Source organism: Eptatretus burgeri, chromosome 12, assembly GCF_056783735.1.
Source record: "Eptatretus burgeri isolate ZD-2024b chromosome 12, Ebu_testis_v1, whole genome shotgun sequence".
NCBI lineage: Eukaryota > Metazoa > Chordata > Myxini > Myxiniformes > Myxinidae > Eptatretus > Eptatretus burgeri.
In genome coordinates this window covers 26,968,372-26,990,871 of record NC_140972.1, presented here as the reverse complement: position 1 = coordinate 26,990,871, position 22,500 = coordinate 26,968,372, and the positions used below count along the sequence as shown (strand labels likewise).

Below are 22,500 nucleotides of genomic sequence, written 5' to 3'. Positions count from 1 at the left end.
TAATGTTTCTCTGGAACCGCTTCATCATTCGATGTGAAACTTCACATTTATGATCTCGTGTTAATGGGGAATACATATTATAAATTTCAACTTGATTGGACGCATTGTCTTTTAATTTTTGATATGGGTTCTTTTTGTGTTTTTTTATCCCCCGCCGTGTGGCGGAAGGGGGATATTGTTCATAGTCATAATTTTAAAATTTTTTTTTTTAATACGGCCCACTTGCCTGTGCCTGGATGGGTTTGAGAGTAGATGTGGAGCAGCTGAAATGCAAATCCTATCCAGGTTCCTGCTAATGACTGCATCTTTGTTTTTTGCTTGTTTGGGTTCCTTCTGATTACTCTAATGCAGGACTGAACCGATTTGGTCTTCCATTTGATTTGAATTGAATTCATTTTAATCCTATTCTAAATTCAATTGAATAAGGAATAATAATTTAAATAAATACGCCATGGGTCAGGGTCAGGTGTCCAATGAAAGCGGGGTTGCATCAAAGCAGGATGTCTTGGTACCCGGTCATCACTGCCAGCAGTTATATAGTGGCAGTTCTAATTATGTCTCTTATTAATTACATCACACACCAGGACACAAACGTCACACTAAAATACACCACACAAACGTAACACAAAATAAGTCCTGACGAGGTCTTTTTTTTGTTATTACTATTTTCATTTGTAAAATATGAAACGTGTTTATGAAGTCTCTTGAAACGCTACTTTTAATGGCGGGAGATATCACGCTCCACATTCACATTCGTAACGTCATACGTTTGACTCAGATGTTATTCTCTTATTCACGCCTGGTGAAATATAATTGCTGTCGCACTTCAGAACTTTCTTTATCGATAGATTGGTCAAGTGCTCCATCTTTGATTTGATCCTAAATATTTATTTTCTTATGTCAAGGTTAAGGTACGGCACCACAGAACATCGAGTTGGGGTGGGGGGGGGGGGATGGTGGGATCAGGTTTATGACCTAATTGGGCAATTCTCCATTGTTCATAACTAATTTCTGTGCTATTCTGGTGAGTCAAGATGTGCTCCAGAGACTCTGTGGAGGAGACATCACAATGATAATTAAATTCTTGATTTAAAGTTCTCAATCACAACATTACACAACATTTACCTTTTCGCATTCCTGATGTAACCGTCGCACTGCATCAGTAGCACAGCTGTACCCCCAGCAAATGATTTAACCTGCAGCCAAATGATTCACACAAAAGGAAAGAAGGGTACCTTTTTACAGGCAGATGCTGAGATGCAAGTTATGGTTGTAAACGTAGTCTCGGCATTCTAGATTACTCTATCTTATTATAATGGAGCAAATTTATATGGTTATGTGTGTATATTTGTGACCAAAACGTCTTCTTCTTCTTCTTCTTCTTTATATTTCCTTGAACAAATTCCGCCATTGTTTTTATATTGTTATGAATCTGCGCCCGCCAGCGTGTGGACAGCCGCTTTTTAGCCGAATTGCGGCCGTACGCCCACCGGACGAACAATTCAGTCGCGACTTTCCGGAACAACGCCGAAAACCAGTCACGGGTGTGCTCCAAGCGCACACCACAGCCTAGTCAATATTCTACCCGTGCACAACAGGGTCAATCGCCGAATTGTCGATATACCTAATTATTCGCGCGGGCAACCTACCGAGAGACCGTACCTCAGCGAGGTCTGCTTGGGCACGAAACGCTTAAGCGGTTCGTTCCGGTCTGGGATAACCGAGCGGGGTATTATCGCGAGACCTCGCTGGACCCGATTCTTTTATCGCCTATCAAAAAAGCCTGCTACCATTCCGAAATCCAATACGGCGTTTCAATGGGGAAAATGACACGACAAACAGGTTCACATTCAAACAAGCACATTTATTATTTACACACGTACACAGAAATGCAGTCATGCAGGTATGGAATCAATGGGTGAAACACGCATGCAGTTGGTGTGATGAATGCGGGACGGGACAAGACGCGAGCAAGACAAAGCACTACAACCATCTATTATTTATTATTCACAAGCACTTAACAACAGTTCTACTTAATAGGACACGGCGCCACAACTTTCACACAAATAAACAAGAAAAGGCCCCCTCAAAGACAAGGGGGTCAGACTGGACCCGTAGGCCTTTATAACGTGGAGCTTGGCGGACCGAAGGAGTTCCACGAGACCGTTGCAGGTTACCTCCACCCTCGTGGTGCCTCGATAGGGCGACCCGCGACGTCCCGTCCCCACGGCAGCTAGAGGAGCCGCGGTTGAGCCCAGGCCTTGCCAAGCGGCCGGGTGATTCGGGCCTCAGCCGGCGACGCGTTGAGAGGAATGAATGGGTCTTAATGCTCTTCCAAAGTAGATGCTCTTTGTGAGAACCCGTCCGTCCCTCAGCGATGCTCGAACTGTGCCGAAGCCCAATCACCTCAGACTGTTGGCACTGGCTGGCGAGCTCTCTCCGGCTCTCTCCACACGAACGCGCAGGTCTGCGCGGCACAGCAGGTTTGGCCACGCTCCCAGCTCGTGTGTACTCCGCTCTCCTGGACTTCTCCCCCGACTGTGTTCTCCAGGCTTCAGGCTTCCACTCGGCTCCCCGACCTCTCCAGACTGACTCTCCATCGACTCCAGACTGCGAACTGGCGCTCCGCTCGGCCTTTTATAGGGCTCGAGAGACGAGATCTGACCTCCGCTCTCCGACCTTCGACCCCCACAGGCCCCGCCCTTTTTCTATTTTGATCCAAATTCCAAGGCGAAGCTTCCACAGAGCGGACGTACGCGAGATCACCAAACTTGCGCGGCGAGCAAACCCCCGCGTTTGCCTGCAGCGATGCCGTTCGATGCGGACTCGCCGCGGCTGGTGCAAAGATGGCGTCGCTTCGGGGATGAAGGTGAGGCGATGTTATTCGGGTTGGTCTATTGGGGGAGATGCGGTTTAGGAGATTGTGGGGAGATGTCGTTGTTATGGAGGCGGTGTGGAGAGGGTGGTTGGTGGTTGGCGTGGTGGAGAAGGTGGTTGGTGGGTGGCATGGTGGAGAAGGTGGTTGGTGGTTGGTGTTGTGGTTGGTCCAAAATAACGATAGCAAAAGAAAAACGGCTAACTCAAAGATCACAGCCCTGTCCACACGGATAACCCCCATTAAACAACGGTGGGGAAATCTAACTGAACACGGACTTATCGGCATAACTGAACTAAGGACCTATATGGTGTTCTGCGAATTTCCACAGCCGTAACAATATTTATAAAGCGAACCGAAGAAATACATTCGTGACTTACCTGTGTTCATCAGCGCAATTTTTTTCGTTACTTTGAGTTCATTAATCGAGATCGAGCAAGGAAAGCAACGTATTGAGGGCACTTTTGCTCTGTACTCCTGGCAAGTTCAACTTTCCTGTCCAGTTTTTGATATTGTGTTGTCTTTGACATCCAGCTCTAACTGATAATTTAAAATAAATATAAATTTGTGTTCAGTTCCTCTTTATTTATATGTGTTGGGTTCTGACTTATGATTTACTGTTGTATAATATTCAGTCAGAGCACAAAATATATTTGGCCGATCTGATCTCCCCCACCATCCCCCCAGCACCATCCAAACCATTCCTCCTCCGCCATTCCTCCATCCTCCCACAACCCCAGATCCACCATCACCCCCACTAATCCACACCCACCATTCCTCCTTTTCCCTCACTCCCAGAGAAAGGGGGCATGGCCAAAGATGCCTCTGCCTCTGCAGAGACGTGTGGTGAGACGCGCGAAGCGTGCCGATCCACGCGAGTCAAATAAATAAATGACAGCTTCTATCTGTCTGTGTGTAACACCAATCACACCAAAACTACTGGGCCAATTGGTGCCAAATTTGTCACATGGACCAAGTTCGACCTCGTGGTAAACATGGGCTACTTGGTTTCATCTGTAGTTGCGGGGGTTCGGGAGGGAAGGTCGACAAAAATTCTCTATGTAAATGTGAATCATGTTGCACCACCAGGTGATGGTGACAGAGGCATAACAACTTAGCTGTGGAGATAAACTTGCATTTTTGTACTATACACGTTTTCAGAGAGTGGGAAGCCTCAAAGTCAACCTCCACGACTCAGGGAGGTAGGGGAAGGGGGTGGGGTGGAGTCCAGAGGGAGTGAGGGTGGGGTGGGAGGAAGCAGGGGGAGAGGGTGGGGTGGGAGTCTGGAGGGAGTGGGGGTGGGGTGAAGCAGGGGGAAGTGGTGGGATGAGGGAGGAGGATGGGCGGGAGGAGGGACCTGGCATTGCCCGGAAATGCTGAGCACCCCTGTTAGTAGCAAAGAACTTTTGACGAAATGTGTTTGTGAATGTAATCTTCTTTTTCTTCTTCTTCTTTTGTTTGCATTTCAAGGCTGTGAGGTAGCATCATTGACTGAGGGTGTGGCTGTGCCACTGATGCAGTGCCTCCTGTAGGCTAGAGCAGGAAATTGTTCAGGGTGCATGCGATAGCCCCCCTAATCTGAGTGAAGGACACCGTGGGATCGTTCACATCCACCAACTAATGCCTGCAGATGGGACACCAGTTTAACATCTATCCGAGGGACGGCACGCACATGAATGAATCACCCTGCATGTGAAACACCAGAATGACCGTTTAAAGAATTGGTTCAGGATTCGAACCCAGACTAGACGGCTTAGAGGTGATTGTGTGTACCTCGAGGTGATTGTGTGCACCTCGAGGTGCAGCCCATCCTGCCAGCCTCGTGAATGTAATAACCAAATGATGTTACTCTAAAGGAAGTCCCTTTTGAATGTTTATTTAACATGGATGTCAGAGCTGTGTATATACACCCTATATATCAAAGGAAATGTGTTGTGCTTCACACTGATTGTGCCTGTGATCCGATGGGAATGTTTATCGAAATTTCCTTTTTGTTCGGGATTCTTGGAATACCTTCACTGACAGGGAGAAATATGTGTGTTGAGAACGACACAGCAGGAACACGTCAGATTATTTAATTATTTAAATTATATGTGCCTCCTCTCGTTATACAAAAGGGAACCTGGCTTTGGACACGCAAAATGGCTGTTGAAGGTAGACACCCCTGTGCCTGGATCTGGATCCGACCGTGAAATAAAAACAACTATAAGGGCACTCGGTGGAGCACATACCTCCACCACCGCAATGCCTGATCCACGAAAACATATCGGGCCCATTACATTTTTGAAATATCGTGTTGTATGTCGTTTTTGGCCCTCTGTCTCAATGGTGGAAAATCACTTTAAAAATTCTCGTCGTCGGATCCGGATCTTCACCAAAATCTAATCAGTTTGTCCTTGTCACACACCCAACTTGTCCACAAAATTTCATCCAAATCCGTACACAACTTTTTTAGATATCCTGGACACAAACAAACAAACAGACAAACAGAAAGGGGTGAAAACATAACCTCCTTCACCTTCGAAGGCGGAGGTAAATATCGTGATATATGTCGTTTTTTGCCCTATCTCTCAATGGTGAAGAATAATTCAAATAATTCTAGTTTCAGGATGCAGATGCGGATCTTCACCAAAGTCTCATGAGTTCGTCAGACAAACAGACAGATTGATAGACAGACAAAAAGACAGACAGAATAACAAAATCGACGGACCAATTTCCTTGAAAAATCTTCGATTTTGCAAGTAACTAACAAACAAACAAACAAACAAACAAACAAACAAACAAACAAACAGACAGAAAGGTGTGAAAACCTAACCTCCTTCACCTTCAGTGGTGGAGGTAACAAAAAATTGCCATTTTAAAGGACTTGTGCAACATTAGATATCCATAAGTTCTTCCACTAGGTGTATCCTTTATATGCTGAAATGTGGAGCAGGTGAGGCATTTGTCACATTGTTTTGATATCCAAACAAAGCAGCATGATGCCATCACCTTGGTTGCGATATCACATTTCAATCTTCACACAGTCGGTCTGTGGGGTTATAACATAAGAGCTTGGAATGGCACTTGCTCGAGTGCATCCCTCTGTCAGGCTGAACAGTTTACGTTTTGTATCCCACTGATAGGCCAGATCTGGATTCGGACCTGAACCAAAATCTAATTGCCTTGTTCCCACCCACACTCCCACCAATTGTTTCTCACCCACCAGCCCACCAATCGTTCCCACCGATTGTTCCCACTCACCAATTGTTCCCACCCTCCAATTGTTCCCACTCACCCTCCAATTGTTTCCCGCCCACCCACCAATTGTTCCCGCCCACCAATTGGTCCCACCCATCCACCAATCAATTGTTTCCCACACAACCACCCACCAATTGATTCCTACAGGCCCAACCACCAATTGTTTCCAGCAGGCCCACCCACCAATTGTTTCCTACAGGCCCACCCACCAATTGATTCCTACAGGTCCAACCATCAATTGTTTCCTACATGCCCAACCACCAATTTTTCCGACAGGCCCAACCACCAATTGATTCCTCCAGGCCCATCCACCAATTGATTCCTACAGGTCCAACCATCAATTGTTTCCTACATGCCCAACCACCAATTGTTTCCTACAGGCCCAACCACCAATTGATTCCTACAGGCCCAACCACCAATTGTTTCCTACAGGCCCAGCCACCATTTGTTTCCCACACATCCACCCACCAATTGTTTCCCATGCACCAATTGTTCCCACCCTCCAATTGTTTCCCACTCACCCACCCACAAATTGTTCCCACCGACACAACCACCAATTGTTTCCCATGCACCAATTGTTCCCACCCACCAATTGTTCCCACCCACCAATTGTTCCCACCCTGCAATTGTTCCCATCCACAAATTTTTCCCACATACCCACACACCCACCAATTGTTCCCACTTTGTGGGTTTTGACCAAAGTCTTTCACACAAGTTCGACTGAAATTGCTTTGGGCAGGAATTTGTCGTTTGTTCAGGCTGTGCTGGCGATAACTCACTGACTCTTCACGAATGATACTGTGGGATCTTTCACGTTGACCAACTAATGCTCGCAGATGGGACACCCGTCTTATAACATCCACCTGAGGGATGCCGTACTTTCTGTTGAAAAACCCCGCCTGTGAAGCACCAATCCGTCGAGTTTATAGTCGAGTCGGGAATCGAACCCAGGTTACAGTATAGCACCTTGAGTAATCTCCCTTGTGCTGCTTTATACCTGAACTGAATACACGCCCTTGATGCACAACCCTCGATGGTTGCCCGAAAGAACACATCGGAAACAATACATTAATTAATTGATTTTCTATTATTAATTAGATCGACCCAACCAATGATTATGTCACGCCTTTCTGTTGTGACATTGTAATTATTGTGGCTTTGTGGGGTGGGGCACCACAAACTTATTGTGCATTATTCATTGTCTGACAAACACCTCTCAACGAGTGGACGTAGGGTCTTTGTCCTGCAGTGCCAATTGGAGTCGGTTGGTTAGTTTATGGGTGAACTTCTAAGGGTAATCTATCTTCATCTTGACGACATTAATTGAAGGGCGTGGACAAGATGAGTGCAGTGGAGTTTTTCAGCAGAGTGGACAGTGTTAGGACCAGGGGCCATAGCTTGAGGGTAAAGAAGAAAAGAGTTAAGAGTTTCGGACAGTTTTAAGGCAGGGGTCTTTCAGTCGGAGAGTGGTGGTTATAATGTGTGGAATGGTCTCCCAGAAAAGGTAGTGGCAGCGGAGGTGGTGGATAGGTTTAAATAGTATTTTGATAGGTACCTACTTGCATTGGAGATAGAGGGGTATGGAGATGTTAGCTAGCTGGTGTGGATGGTCGCTAGGTATCTAATATATAAAGCTCTTTCTAACCACTAATTCACTCACTGACTAATATTAAGTGATTGGGACCTTCCGGGTGATGTAGAAAGCTGAAATTTTGCATGCTCATGGATGTCAAAGCCAGTACACTGGTAAAAAAAAATCAAAAAAAAATCACGCAACCATCGGAAAACATCCGTAAATGAAAATATAAATAAATGAAAATAAATAAATGAACAATTTTTTTTTTAATGCAAGTGAGTGACCCGAGACAATGGAGAAGCATGGTAATTTTGTGTGCCGATGGACATCGAAGCCGATACACCAGTAAAAATCACAGAACCATCGGAAAGCATCCGTAAATGAAAATAAAAATAAATGAAAAAATTAAAATCAGATGGAGGTAAGCGACCCGAGACAATGGGGAAGCATCTTTCGTTATTGCTGACAATGTGTAAGCACACCCCGCTAGTAGGCATATAGCTTTTGTGTGTATGGGTATCGATACTGGTGTAGGTGTAGCACAGGCATGATGGGCCAAATGTCCTCCTGCACCAAAGTTCCATGTGTGTATCCTCCTTGTGTGTATGACATGGACCCACGCAAATCCACCTTTTGACAAGCAGCATATTAAGCTGGCCTTGATTTTACTAGGTCACTTGGTTAGCTCTTTAATCAGGAGTTAATGAGACCACAAGGGATTTGTTTGTGATGGAAATGGTCCATGCTTGGCAAATGCATCTCCTTATTGATTCGATTTCGCTGGAAATTGGTCAGAAGCTGTTGATTCTTCATGATGAAGATGGTGTACCGTGCACTCGAGTGAAATTGATAATAATGCGCATCAAGTTTGTGAAATTGTGGCATTTATTTCGTGAAGTGCTGGCTGTTGAAGTTTATGGAGCATGACCAATTAAATATACCATCTTAGTAATTAATATATGATTAACTGTGGGTCTCTATGTTGGCAGGCCGGGGTAGGCCTACGGACAGATCGTCTGCAAGACCCTTCGATCTCATGCCAACATTGTTGCTTTTGTTGTGCTCAATCGTACAGCGTATTTGACACTTCCTCACAGTTTTGCTAATAATAGTGGCCGATGAGGGTTGAGGGACAGCATCGGGATAAGTAGTGAACTGGTGGTCCTCCTCCCTCCCTTACATCACCCGCGTTCATGGCAACGTTCGTCGTGTGCTCCTGGATCTCGGCAGTTTGGGCTCGGAAGGGAAGGGCGGTGCTATAAGCCTTTGGCGAACAGTGCGTGGGGGCAGAGGGAAGGAGGAGCGAGTGTGGGCTTCTCCGCGTGCGGTGCCGCAGCCTCTCTGGTCAAGGACTGCGCCTAGACCGGCAGTGCACCCGACTTCCCACCTGAGATTCACCCCCTCCTGAGATTGCAAATTATGAGCACCCATTCGAGTGGTATCGAGTCGGTGGTGCAATGAAAGGGAGACTGATGAGGCAATTGTGATCTGCGAGGAAAGGATTGCCTGAAGAAGAAAAAGAAGAAGGAGACGAGGAAAAGCAGCACAGGGACGGGGAATCCCTCCGGGCGCGACAGCTTTGAGGGAAGTCCAGGGGGATGTCGAGCTTGTGGCGTCCGTGTCCGTGATGTGGGCATCCGGGCGCTCGATCGCCTCCGCACTGCTACCCCTAATAAAGGAGGTGTTCGGACACCCGGTGTGAGTCCAGAGTCATGAAGCGCTTCTTCTTCTGCAGATCTTCAAAGGAGGTATGTGCAACGTGGGTTCAAGGGTTCCAATATCTGTCCTCGTGGACCTGTTTGAATGCATTGTGTGTCTCGCAACCTCACACGTTTTCCCAACGTACATTTGTTATATAGACCTGTGGTGCTCACCTGCTTTGAGCAACAATTTTACCTGTACGTTGTGCTCGTAGTTATCCTTTGCATGCACATAATTCACGATAATAACAAAGTTTTGCATTTCTTAGTACAGTACTGTAGTTGGGTAATCTACTTGCAAATGTCGCTCCACATTCGCACCGCGTGCGATCCTCGTTGAATGGCATTGTTCGCTGAGGGTCTACTGTCGAAATTATCGTGATTGCAGGAAGGTCTCGGAGGTTCCACCACATTCAGAACCTTCAAAGATCCCACGGTGCACCCTCCCAGATGTGGGTCAAGGTTAGCTCGTGCACGCACATGTGCTCTCCTCCGCCTGCGCAATCTGTCATTACATCTTACTACCTTTCTATAAGGATAATCATTTTGTTTAGGATCACAATTGTGTTAAACATCGTACAACCTCCTCCTCTCTCACTCTTCACCACACACTACCACTCCTACTAACCCACTCCATTGAATGACGTACTCCCCTCTCACTCCATTCTTCCCTTCTCCTCTTACTCCCCCTCACTCTTCCCCTCCCCTCTCACCCCCAACATTCCATCAAATCTATCTCACAATCTTTCTCACCAAAAAAAATCTTCATGTCTTGAAGATGAATTCAATATTATGACATCATCGATAATATTCTCATAAAAGTGCACGATCTGTCATTCTTTTACCCTCCTGTTACACCTGTTGTTAATCTCTTCCTTTACATCTCTCAGATGATTGTTGCTCGAATTATGTGCAAAGTGGGTATGTTTTTAAAATCCTAAGCCCTTATGACGAAGTTTCCCGTTTCAGGTTTTGTCAGTTACTGGGACTATGAATACTAAGTTGATTGCATTCAATTAATACTATTAATGTCATTCACAAAAGCGGTACATACAGGGTTCGCATTGTAATTTCTATCATAATTATAATTGGCAGGATGGGGCTCCCTCTATTATTTTGATTCTGCAGGAAATTTCTGGTCCTATCAACTTTTCCGACTGTAATATTACGTTTGTACCATACCTTTTACAGAGCGTTGGTGCTGCTTAAGGGTTATACTGGCTAGTTTGCCATTGCCGTCCCAGTTTGTCTGTGCTCTCTCCTTTAACATGCTAAGCATCGAGCAAATAAGCAGCACGTACCATTTTTAATGGCTTTGGTATAACTCAAAAAGGATTGAACCATCGACCTCCCAGACTCAAAGAGCGGACACTCCTAACCTTTACGGACGCTTCAAAGGTGGAGCATGTTTCTGGCTACACTGTCACTGATAACTTACAAACACGTGATGAAACTGGTCTGGTGGTTGAGAGGGGCGTGTAGCATTGGGATTCTCATGTGTGTACTACTTGTGAATGTCTACAGCTGTCGAGAAACCTGAGTAGGGTTTGAAACAGCAAAAGGCTTACCTTATGTAGCTTTTCTTTGCTGCTTTATGCTTAACAGACATGGCATAATGGTTAGAGTGCTTGCTCTGAGATTGGGAAGTTGGTGGCTCAAACCTCAGCTGAGCATGGACAAACAATACTGAGAAGCCAATGACAAACCACCCAATATACACTACCAGTCAAAAGTTTTAGAACACCCAGTTTTTACTAAAATTTAAGCAGTTTTATGTTTCAATGTACTCTGAAATGAAAGCATAGAAAAAATAAACAATTGCAGATAAAAAAGAAATCATGGAATCGTTTTGTTGAACAAAATTTAATCTAAAATTTTGACTCATCAAAGTAGCCACCTTTTGCAGATATAACAGCCGAACATTCTCGTGGCATTCTTTCCACAATGGAAATCAAATATTGTTCGGAAAGTTCTTCCCAACACTGTTGCAGAAGGTCCCACAAATGTGTTCCACTTGTAGGTTTCTTTGCTTTCACCCTTCTGTCGATTTCATCCCAAGCCAGCTCGATGGGGCTTAAGTCTGGAGACTGTGCTGGCCATTCCATGATTTGAAGCCTTCCGTCTTGTTCTTTTCTTCTAAGGTAGTTCTGACATAGCCTGGAGGTATATTTTGGGTCGTTATCTTGCTGGAGGATGAACCCCTGACCAACTAGGTGTAGACCAGAGGGTATTGCATGGCACTGCAAAATGCTGTGGTAGCCCTTTTGGTTCAGGGTGCCAGTCACTCTGTGCAAGTCGCCGACTCTGGATCCAGCGAAAGAGCCCCAGATCATCACACTTCCTCCTCCATGTTTGACAGTTGGTGTCACATACTGAGGAACCATCCTTTCGCCTACTCGACTGAGTACAAAAACCCTGCGCGATGAACCGAAGATTTCAAATTTTGATTCATCGGTCCATAAGACCTTCTTCCAGTTTTCAGTAGTTCACTGGCAGTGCTTCATGGCCCAGTCAAGCCACTTTTTCTAATTTTGCCATCTTAGCAATGGCTTTCTTACTGCCACTCGACCTGTCAAACCTGCAGCTCGAAGTCTTATCTTCACAGTTGAAACTGAGACTTCCTTACTTTCACCAGTGTTAAGCTGTGCTTGAAGCTGCTGTCCTGTGAGCCACCTATCACGCAAGCTGTTGACTCTCAGAAACTTGTCTTCTGAATGTGTTGTGGCTTTGGGTCTGCCAGACCTCTTCCTGTCAGAGTTTCCTCCACTTTCCAAGTGCCTTTTGATAATGTAGGAAACTGTACTCACTGACACCTTGGCTTCTTTGCAATTTCTCTGAAGGAAGGACCTACACTTTTAAGGGTTATAATGGTCTGTCTGTCTGCCTTCCTTTGTTAACTGTCTTTTTCTTGCCATTATGAAAGCAATATACTACTTCCTGCAGTGCAATATTGTCCAAATAATGCTTCAGAGGGTGGAGCAACACAGTCTGTTCAAACACTGCTTTTATATAGACAGAGGGTTTGTAACTAATCAACAAAAGTTGGGACACCTGTAGGAATTGTTTGCATCAACTTTCAAGGCTTAATTTACTTCCATTGCTGCAGAACAGCTGCAGTTGTTAACTCATTACTTGTTCCCTGAAAAGGGCCTTTTTTAACAAATCTGAAATTTACATTATTTTTCAGTTTTTGGTAACCTAAACTTTTTTTTAAACCTCTGGCAGTTTACCGCTTAGCTTTGTACCATTTCAGGTTATTCACTGGACTTGAACTGCTTAAATTCCAGTAAAAACTGAAAATGGGGGTGTTCTAAAACTTTTGACCGGTAGTGTAAGTTAGCCAAGAAACTGTAGTGGCAGCACCGATGTTCTGTAAAGGGCAATCATGTATATATCTATATTTAGGCTGTATATATATACACATACATACTGATTAACATGGACCTGGACGGATAGCTGAACGGTTCTACATGGAGGCAAACAGCCGAGATCCCCGGAGATTATAGCACACGTGGGATGGAGAGCGGTAAGGGCGTTTACCAGAAGTGTTCACCAGGACAGATGGTTTTATCCTCGAACCCACAACAAATAGACAAACACTGTAAATTTAACAAAAGAGGGTTTAATGAACATAAATCAACGAGTCATAATGGAAATATATCAACACGTGAGGTGAGCTAAAGCCTAATTTGAGACGTTTCCACACAGTGACAAAAACAGACAAGGGCAAAGATAAAATAAAAGAAAATCCTCCCTTTATTCTGGCACTTAGCTGTGTGTCCACAGATGATCTTTTAGGAGCCTGGTGATCCTCGAAACCACGTAGCCACCGCACAGGAAACGCACAGCAAAATGGCATCAAATCGCTCCTCACGGTCATGTATGTGGGGTAATTCGTGCTGATGGTCCTCTACACCAGGGCCATCGAACCGCTGTACCGTTTATTCTCACGATCGAGATTTCTACACCGCTCCCTCTAAGCTCCCGGTCCAGAACCATCAAAAGGCACCGCATTTCTCCTTGATCATACAAGGTGATTGCTGCGACTCCGAGTCAAGGCCAAGAGATATGCTCCTCTTCTTCTTCTTCTTCTTCTTCTTCTTCTTCTTCTTCTTCTTCTTCTTCTTCTTCTTCTTCTTCTTCTTCTTCTTCTTCTTCTTCTTCTTCTTCTTCTTCTCTTCTCATCAGAAACGTACAAACTCCATGACCCAGCCGAACAGTCAGTGGCTCGCATCCATTTCAGTATGTAAACGAATTCACACCAGCACGAACAGTGAGAATCACGCTGCCTTCTTGACCGTGTCGAGGAGAAGCCAGAGAGGTCCGATGTCTCAATGAAGTTTCTCATACCAACTGCCCTCTTGTCTCTCTAGCCCCTTCTTCCTCCTCCTTTTCAAAGCATACAAACTTGGCAACTCAGCCAAACAGACACCGGCCAGCATCCTGTTCCTTCTTATAGCTGGCCTTGTAAATGCAAAAACGTAGGAAAAGGTCACAGGGGGGAAATCACATACTGGGAGAAACTCGCCTTTAACCCTACCCCCCCCATGTGGTGACATGTTCCAATCTTAAGCTGACAGTTTTCCCAACTTAATTTACATTGAGATGTCTCCTACTCGTCCACGGACCATGCTATGCCATACAATCTTACCTTTACTATGAAATTCCTCCATCAACCCCACAAACATAACAATATATACCTGTGTACCGTGTGTGTATATACATGCATATCACGGTATACATAACATATACCGTGTGTGTATATACATGCATATCACGGGCCTTGTGAAGATAGGCTCACAAGGTGCATACTTGGACCCACCACCACAACCGACCCTGAGGCCGCTGGCCACAGATAACTCCGCGGCCCGATGGGTTGTCAAGCAACTGCAGATACTGGCAAAAACAATACACCGAGCAGGGTCCTCACGTTCACAATCGCGTTACCTACTCATTGGTACAACGACCTGAGCTAAGGTCCATGCCCTCAGCACGCACCTGAGTACTTATTGTAGTGTCGTGGTAGTGGTGCTTAAAAGGCAGACACGAGCGGAGGAACAGTTCAACCACGGCTTCGTTGCACGAGCGGGAGCGCGAGCGTACGTTGCCCGTAACTCCCCTTTATTGCGTACTCGGCGCACTCCACAAGCCGCGGCGACTACGGCAACCACTACAACGCCTCAGGCGGCGCGCACTCCTATATCCCTCACACACACGTGACCACGCCGACCACTCCCCCACCATCATGCCCTGCCCCGCAGGCCCGCTCCACCACACTTATTACTGCCGAGCGGGATAGTGGGTGCAGCTCTGTCTAACCGGCGAAGCCAATCAGGGGAGCAAAACTTCCCATATAACGATTATGAACAAACTTTTCCAGACCAATGGAGGAAAAGGCATGAATGAGGCAGATGTGAAAGAGAATTGTTATTTATTTACACACACAAGCAATCAAACACATATTTACAAGCATGCAAAGGCACTGAAGAGCAGACTTTTTTTTTGACAAAAGACATATGACCAGCATTCAATCTGGGAAGAAAGGAGACAATAAGGACTGAGGAGATAGAAGCAGAAGGGAGTGTGGGGGGTGACTCCTCTCTTACCCCACACAACCACGTGGGTTATATTGGGCCAAATATTGTGAGAGGGGAGTTTATGATAGGAAATATGACCAATGGAGTGTCAGAAGCATGTCGGAAGCGTGTGGTGTGAGCATGTGTCAATTACACAATTACTGTATGACACCGCAGGACTGCACCGCACTTCTAGGTCATGGGCCACTCACCTCCGGCCCTCGCACAACCCATTACTGTGCCTCGTGTCCCAGCACAGCTGGGTCCAGCACGACCCCCACTCCGGCAGACAATCTCGAACAGGCAGTCTGAGACACACTCGTGGCACCCTTTGTGCATCAAAAACAGCCCCATGGGCATCAACCACAGCTGCGAACACTCTTTGCATTCTGTCTCTGGAGCATCGATAAGCAGCGGTCTCTGGTGTCCTGACAACAGCCCCCATGGCATCAACAACCACGGTTAATGCTCCTTGGATTTCATTTCTTAAAGTGGTGTCAGCTGTGCTTGGTTTTGAGGGAGTAAACATCACGTGAGCATCTTCCTCATTGGTGGGCATCCGATCAGGGGCAGGGTGTAGCGCTGGCTGGGGAAATCCCACGTCATGCTTTGGAGATGACCACGGGCACCCGACCCCTCCTTCGACGCACCCAAGGCACCGACGAGCACCCCCGCTCCCTCCCTTGCATGCAAACATTCCATTGCCGATGCCTTCTGTATCATGTATGTGAGATGCGTTGTACTTTATTTCATACTTCAGAAGTGTTGACCCGCGTGATGAATGTGGAAATGCAGGGAAGGAAGAATGGAGGAAGGTTATCCAATCGGCGTGAAGGATTAATCATCTCAAATGGTGAGGGAGGAATGAACAGATGGTGTATAATAAGAGTGACTCGTCGGATGAATGGATGGTTAATTGGGACTAATAAAAGAATGGGTGTATTTGAGTGGTGAGGAAGATAGATGCACCGAGGACTAGAATAAAAAGCGACTGCGGGTTTGAAAGAAAATCTGAGGGGATGAAGGAGGGGTTATTCAATTGAGGTTTGGTGAAGTGGATTGTTGATGTATTGAGAAAGGCAGAGGGGGAATTGTTGGAATGGACCGATGGTGGATTGAGAAAAAGATTGAAAGTAGCAGTGGGGGGGGGGGGTCCGAAACCCTTCGACAAGGGGCAAAGGTCTACCTACCATATAAACTAATGAAATAACTCATTTTCGGGACTCCTACAGAAATATATATATATATATATATATATATATATATATATATATATATATATATATATATATATATATATATATATATATATATTGTTACGGCTGTGGAAATTCGCAGACCACCATAAAGGACCTTAGATCAGTTATGACGATAAGTAATTGTGTAGTTAGATTTCCCCACCATTGTTTAGAGGGAATTTCCGTGTTCCCAGGGCTGCGATCCTTTAAGATAGCCGTTTTTCTTTTCTCTGTCATTATTTTGGACCAATCATCCCCCAACAACCAAATCGCCACCACCAACAACACCCCCAAACAACGACACCAAACCACCACCACCTTCGGCCCCTTCACCTCCACAACCCCACCCGCAAACATCGCCTCACCCCCCACTCTCAAACGACGCCCACCAACAACCAAATCGCCACCACCAACACCCTTCCCAAACCACCACAGCAAACTCCCACCACCTTCGCCTTTCTACCGAACGTCATGCCATGGGTTGTGAATGGGATCCTTTCGAAGGAGAAATCAGATCAAGAGTGATTCATGCCCACTTTTCATCCATCCAAGGACTGAGCATCCGGTGGTGTATCCCCACCTCCGAACCCGCTGTGATCCACAAATTTGCATATGCGCTCCTCCCCCGGCCTATATAAGCACGAGCACAACGCAACTCGAGGCAGTCAAGTCGAGTGCAGTGTCGGTGGGGCAGTCAAGTCGAGTAGCAGTGTCGGTGGAGCAGTGTTGGTGGAGCACTGTCGGCAGTGCAGTGTTGGTGGGGCAGAGTCGGGAGACGGAGCTCGAAGAGGCAGACAGCGGCAGTGTCGGTGCGGCAGTGTTGGTGGGGCAGTCAAGTCGAGTGCAGTGTCGGTGGGGTAGTAGCAGTGTCGGTGGAGCTGTGTTGGTGGGGCAGAGTTGGGAGACGGAGCTCGGAGCTGAAGTCTTAAGGCAGACGGGGGCCGATCGATGGAGAGGAAGGAGCTCGGAGCGTCAGCAATTCCCCTCTCCCTTACCAAGCTCCGCGCTAAGAAAGCGCCGGTAACCCCGTCCGTTCCCCTCCCCAACTGTGGTGCCGACGGTGAAACACGTGCCTGCGCGGAGAACGCCGAAGAGAGCTCACCGGCCACGCCAGGGGCACGAAGCCAGGTGCAGCTACGCTGACATCGCGGCTTGCCCGCCATCGCGCCACGAGGGCGCGGGTAAGACCCTTCGGTCTCGTGGACCTGGCCGCTCATCCAGGTTCCACGCACATTTGGTCTACGAACCTGTCTGCCACCCTTGCCTTTGAGGGTGGCTTTTTCCTTTGCTTTTGTGTAAATGCATGTGGTGGCGCCGTCTTATTAGTAGAATTGTCTCAGTGTGTGTGTGAAATAAAGACACTTTAGTCGGTTGTAACTCTGCCTTTGCTTGCTTTCACTGTATACGTGCCTGAATTACTGTATGGCTGTAAAATACGTGCTTGTCTGAGTGTGCAATAAATGTGCTTGTTGAACTGTTCCCCGTTTCGTTGCGTCCTTTCCCTTGTTTGAAAGTTCCATCTTGCATCACGGAAGGAATTGGTAGGAGGGGTGTAAGCACCCGGTAAATCATCACATCCGTCGGGGCCGGCGATAACACCGCTCGGTTATCACTGAAGCACGGAACGGACCGCTTAAGCGGTTCATGTCCTAGGCCGGCCAGCGGCGAGGTACGATCGCCCGATTAACTACCCGCGCAGGTACTTAGGAAGGTCGAGTTTGGCGAACAACCCTACCTGCCCGGGTGGCCGATTGGCACGATTGTGGTGGGGTCGAAAGACCCACCCGTGACTAGCTCCTGGCGGTAGTTCCAATGAGGGTCACGACTGAATTGTCCGTTCCGGTGGGCGACGCCGTCGCGATTTGAGTTACGTGGCCGATCGCACGCTGGGCGGACCGAAATTCGTAACAAAAAAAAAATATATATATATATATATATATATATATATATATATATATATATATATATATATATATATATATATATATATATATATATATATATATATATATATATATATATATATACAAATGCATCCTCTTGTGTGCTTTGACTGTTACGTGTTATGTGTACAGGAATGGAACAAGCACGATGAGCGGTTGCTGCAGGCAGTTGAGGGGCAAGATGCTGAGCGTGTTGCCACTGCCATCCAGAAGAAGGGCGCATCACCGAGCAAGCTTGATGGGGAAGGCCGCTCTGCGTGAGTTCAAAACACATTCCTGATGCTCGTGATCTCTTCGATCCCATTGCTGCTCTCTAAGGGAGTCCATTAATAGTTGCACATGATGTTGCACATCGAGTGGGCTTGATCGCTATGACATGAATTTGCACGTTAATTATTTTTGTGATTTAATAGAATGCCTCACTCCCCTTCATATCCCTCCACCGCAACCCACCCCACTCCTCACACCTGCCCTGATGACAGAAGAAACTTATACAGAGGAGGAGGGTGTTTGGCCTTGCTTGCCTGCTCTTTATGCTGAACTCATTAACATGTTGGTCAATTCACTTAATCTTCTACGTACTTCAATCCAAATTATCTGCATAATAATACACTTGTTCATTCATCCGTTGCTCCATCTGTCCATCTGTCTGTGTGTAACATTCGGTTCCACCCAATGGATGGACTGTTCGCCTGACACCACCCACAATTCCAACCTGATTAAAATCATACGGTCACCATGTTGGTGCTTGCTGCCATGCGAAGTCGAAGACATCTTAGGGGCTGTCATATTCACAATCGCCATGCCCTCCCTATGTGTTTTCCCTTCAGTGTAAAATGACCAAAGCGACAGGTAAAACGATGGGCCGAGAGACATCACGGGCCTTGTGAAGATAGGCCTCAGCGATCGAGGCAGCAGTCTGTTAACTCATATACCGTCCAAATAACTCTGTGGCATTCTCTTAAGTAGGGCTTAAAGCCATGTCATTTTATAAGGTTTTTGGCCAAGGTCATTGTTTACTTTTAACGATGTGTTTATGTGCATCAGGAGGAAGATGATTGGTTTTGGAACATTTATTGGCACAATTAACCTGCTCATGGTCACATGTCTTTTCTATATACCTCGTGGGATTGTCAGTTGGACAAGCGAGTATGACGTAGCAGCTGTTTCTGTGAAATGGATGATAGCGTGATAGGGGAAGGGAAAGCGTTAAATATTCTGCTATTTCGATGTAGGAATGTCTGTTTGCTTTATGAGTGATAGGAGGGTGAGGAGGAGAGGATATAGTTTGGGTTTGTGGGGGGGGGGGGGGGTGAGAGCAAAGATGGGACAGAATTAGGAGGTTGAGGAGTTTTGGTGGGGGTGGGATGATATATTGTGGTGTGGGAGGGAGTTTCAAGGCTTGGACTGTTGAGGGAATTGACACCTTAGGGTTGGAAAGGGGCGGGTGAAGTCTTGGGGTTGGGGGGCAGAGGTTGAGGACTTGTTGTTGTGGGGGGAGGGAGGAAAAAATGGGACAAATTTGGAGGGAGAGGTTGAGGCTTTGTGGGGGTGGTTGAGGAGTTGCAGTGGGGAGGGGGTTTTATGGCTTGAAGCCGGGAGGGGATTGATGCCTTTGGGTTGGGAGGAGGAGGAGGGTGAGAACTTGGGGTTGGAAGGTGAAGGTTGTGGACTTGGGGTTTGTGAGGAGTGCGTGGTTGGGGGGGAGGGATGAGGGGGCGGAGATTTGAGGACTTGAAGTCACATTCTACATTATGCGGATGTTCCACGGGCCCCTGCTAGTTTTAACTATTCCCTTAATCACACTTGGCACCCACATTCTTTTAAAAAAAATGTATATATATATATATATATATATATATATATATATATATATATATATATATATATATATATATATATATATATATATATACAGTATACACATACAGTACTGGAAATTACAAAATACAGAGACTCTACATAGGCAGAGCATTTTGTTCCAACACAATGACCTACTCTTTTGGAAAGAATATTGTGGCCTATCCGTCGTCTTTCAAAATCCACAACCTACAAGATAAGTGCAGATAGGTGACGTCTTATATACAGTGGGCTGTAAGAGGGCTGAAACTGGAGGACAGTGGACTGCAAGATGCAACTCCTCTGTTATTATTTTTAAATGGAAGTTTTATTCAACTACAAATGCCATGGATGCATCCTATCCAAACACTAACCACACTCGACTCAGTTTAGCTAATGAGTTATTGACTAGATCAGATATACAGTCAAAGCTCGTTACTATGCCACCCTTCGGGACCGAGCAAAAGTGGCATAGTAGCGAGATTTTGTAAAAACGGCCTTATTTTCTCAAGTTACCCATCTGTAGTTAATCTTTAGACAAAATTTATTCCAGCAAGTAAAAGGCACGACTGTTGTATAAGCTAAGCGAATGGAGAACATACACACACTAACAGAGTTCACACACTAACATATGGCATGGCGAGAAATTCACGACACACAAAGCTTTCAAGAATCGTCGGCTGGCGCATCTTCTTTCGGCGGATCTCGTGCATCTCGTTGTCTAGCCGATCGCACGCTTGGATCACACCGGGCTTCCCGCTTCTCTGCTGCATGAACTTCCGGACGGTGCTACAAGCGCGCTGGGCTTCCTCGAACGGAACGATTTCCTCCTCGACAGTTACCTCGTCATCCTCGCTTTCCACCGGCTCCTCACTGCACAGAATCTCCTCCAGCGTGAAATACCCGCCAGTCGCGAGGCGCTCGTCGGCTTCTAGAAAGTCAGACAGCTCGATCTTCTCGTTCTCGTGCATCTTTTCCTCGGCAGGCAGAGCTTCCCAGATATCAGGCAGCTCCGCATCCTGTGGCTCAGTTTGGATCTCCTCTTCGATGAACTTGGCCTTCGCGAAACAGTTCCTGATCGTCGACTTGCCGACCTGCTCCCAAGCACGCCGGGTGACATGTAGAGCGTCGAGCAACGTGAACTTGAACTCCTTTCCCTCGTCTATGGCCTCAAGCCGGCGGCATAGCAGGAGCTTCTTGTAGTGGCGCTGGAGGTTCTCTATCATTCCCTGATCCATTGGTTGCGAATTGGCTGTCGTGGTGGGTGGGAAGAAGACCAGTTGGATGTTGTTCAGCTCGAGCTCGGGAGGGTGGCCAGAGAAGTTATCGAGACAGACCAGCACTCTGCGTCCCTGCTGGCCGAGTCATCCGTCCCACGCACGCAACATCTCGAAAAGCTCCGCCGTCATCCACGCCTTCGAGTTCGCCTTGTACTTGACCAGGATCTCTTTGTTCTTGAAGGCACGGGGTTTCTTAGAATTGCCAATCACCAGAAGAGGGAACTTCTCGCTGCCGCTCATGTTTTCCCCAACCAGAAGAGTGATCCTTTGCTTGCTTTTCTTTCCTCCAGTACACCGCTCTCCCCTGAAAGCCATGGTCTTGTTCGGAAGCAGCTGCCAGAAGAGTCCAGTCTCGTCCAGGTTGAAGACGTCGTCTGCGGTGAACTGCCCGAGTAAGGGCCGGAGAACCTGTTGTTGCCACTCAAGAAGGGATTGCGAATCCACCGCTCCAGCTTCGCCCTGCACTGTCTTGAACGTGATGCCGTGGCGCTTCTTGAAATTGCCCAACCAACCGTCGCTCGCCATGAAGTCTGGGATGTGCATCAGCTCGGCCAGTTTCATCGCCTTCTCCTTGATCAGATCGCCGCTGACAGGCACATTCTGTCCTCTTGATTGCTTCAGCCACATGAGCACTCCCTCATCAAGCTTCGGGTCGTGAGCCTGCGTCAACTTCATGCGCTTCGATCGAAATCCAGCTTTGATTGCAGCCTCAATTGCATCCTTCTTGCTGAGAATGCCCTTTACGGTGGTTCTCTTAACTTCGACGCCCCATTTCTTGCTAATCTCCCTGGCCAACTTGGACTGATTCGGCTCCTTCCTCGCGGCATCGATGATCTCCTTCTTCTCCTTCAGCGTAAAGTCGGTTCGCTTGCGTTTCTGAGTTGACATTATGGGCTGAATTTGAAAAAAAATTATGTCACTGTTGTACGTGTGCCTGCGTGTCTGTGTGTGTGCTCGTGCTTTTTTGTGTCTTGTTGTGTGTGTTGTGATTGGCTTGTTGTGGCTGGCATCGGGGAGAAGAATCGCGTGTTTTGACACAGTCTGACTATGCGCGTACGTATTGAGTTATGTTGTGCGCAGCTGGACTGTAGTTCGTCGCTTCGCCTTTGGACGTGAGTGTGATAATCGAGCACTGCGCAATACAGACTTTTTTCAGGACTCGTGCCTTTTAACAGTCACACAGTAGTAGCATGGTAGCGAGAGTAGGGGGTGGCATAGTAAATTTATTTTGTA

The 22,500-nt window shown here is 46.7% G+C and overlaps 1 protein-coding gene across 7 annotated transcripts in view; it reads left to right on the top strand.

Moving 5' to 3' along the window:
• Positions 1–22,500, top strand: part of LOC147015291 (uncharacterized) — a 299,609-nt gene that overhangs the window by 175,009 nt on the left and 102,100 nt on the right. For 6 of the 7 annotated variants that reach the window (XM_085849901.1, XM_085849898.1, XM_085849899.1 and 3 more), the window contains one exon: positions 18,281–18,405. In XM_085849901.1, coding sequence (XP_085706027.1) covers positions 18,281–18,405 — 125 coding nt within the window. Of the gene's footprint in view, positions 1–8,990; positions 9,440–18,280; positions 18,406–22,500 lie in introns of those variants that run through there. The other variant, XM_085849902.1, reaches the window with a different exon arrangement.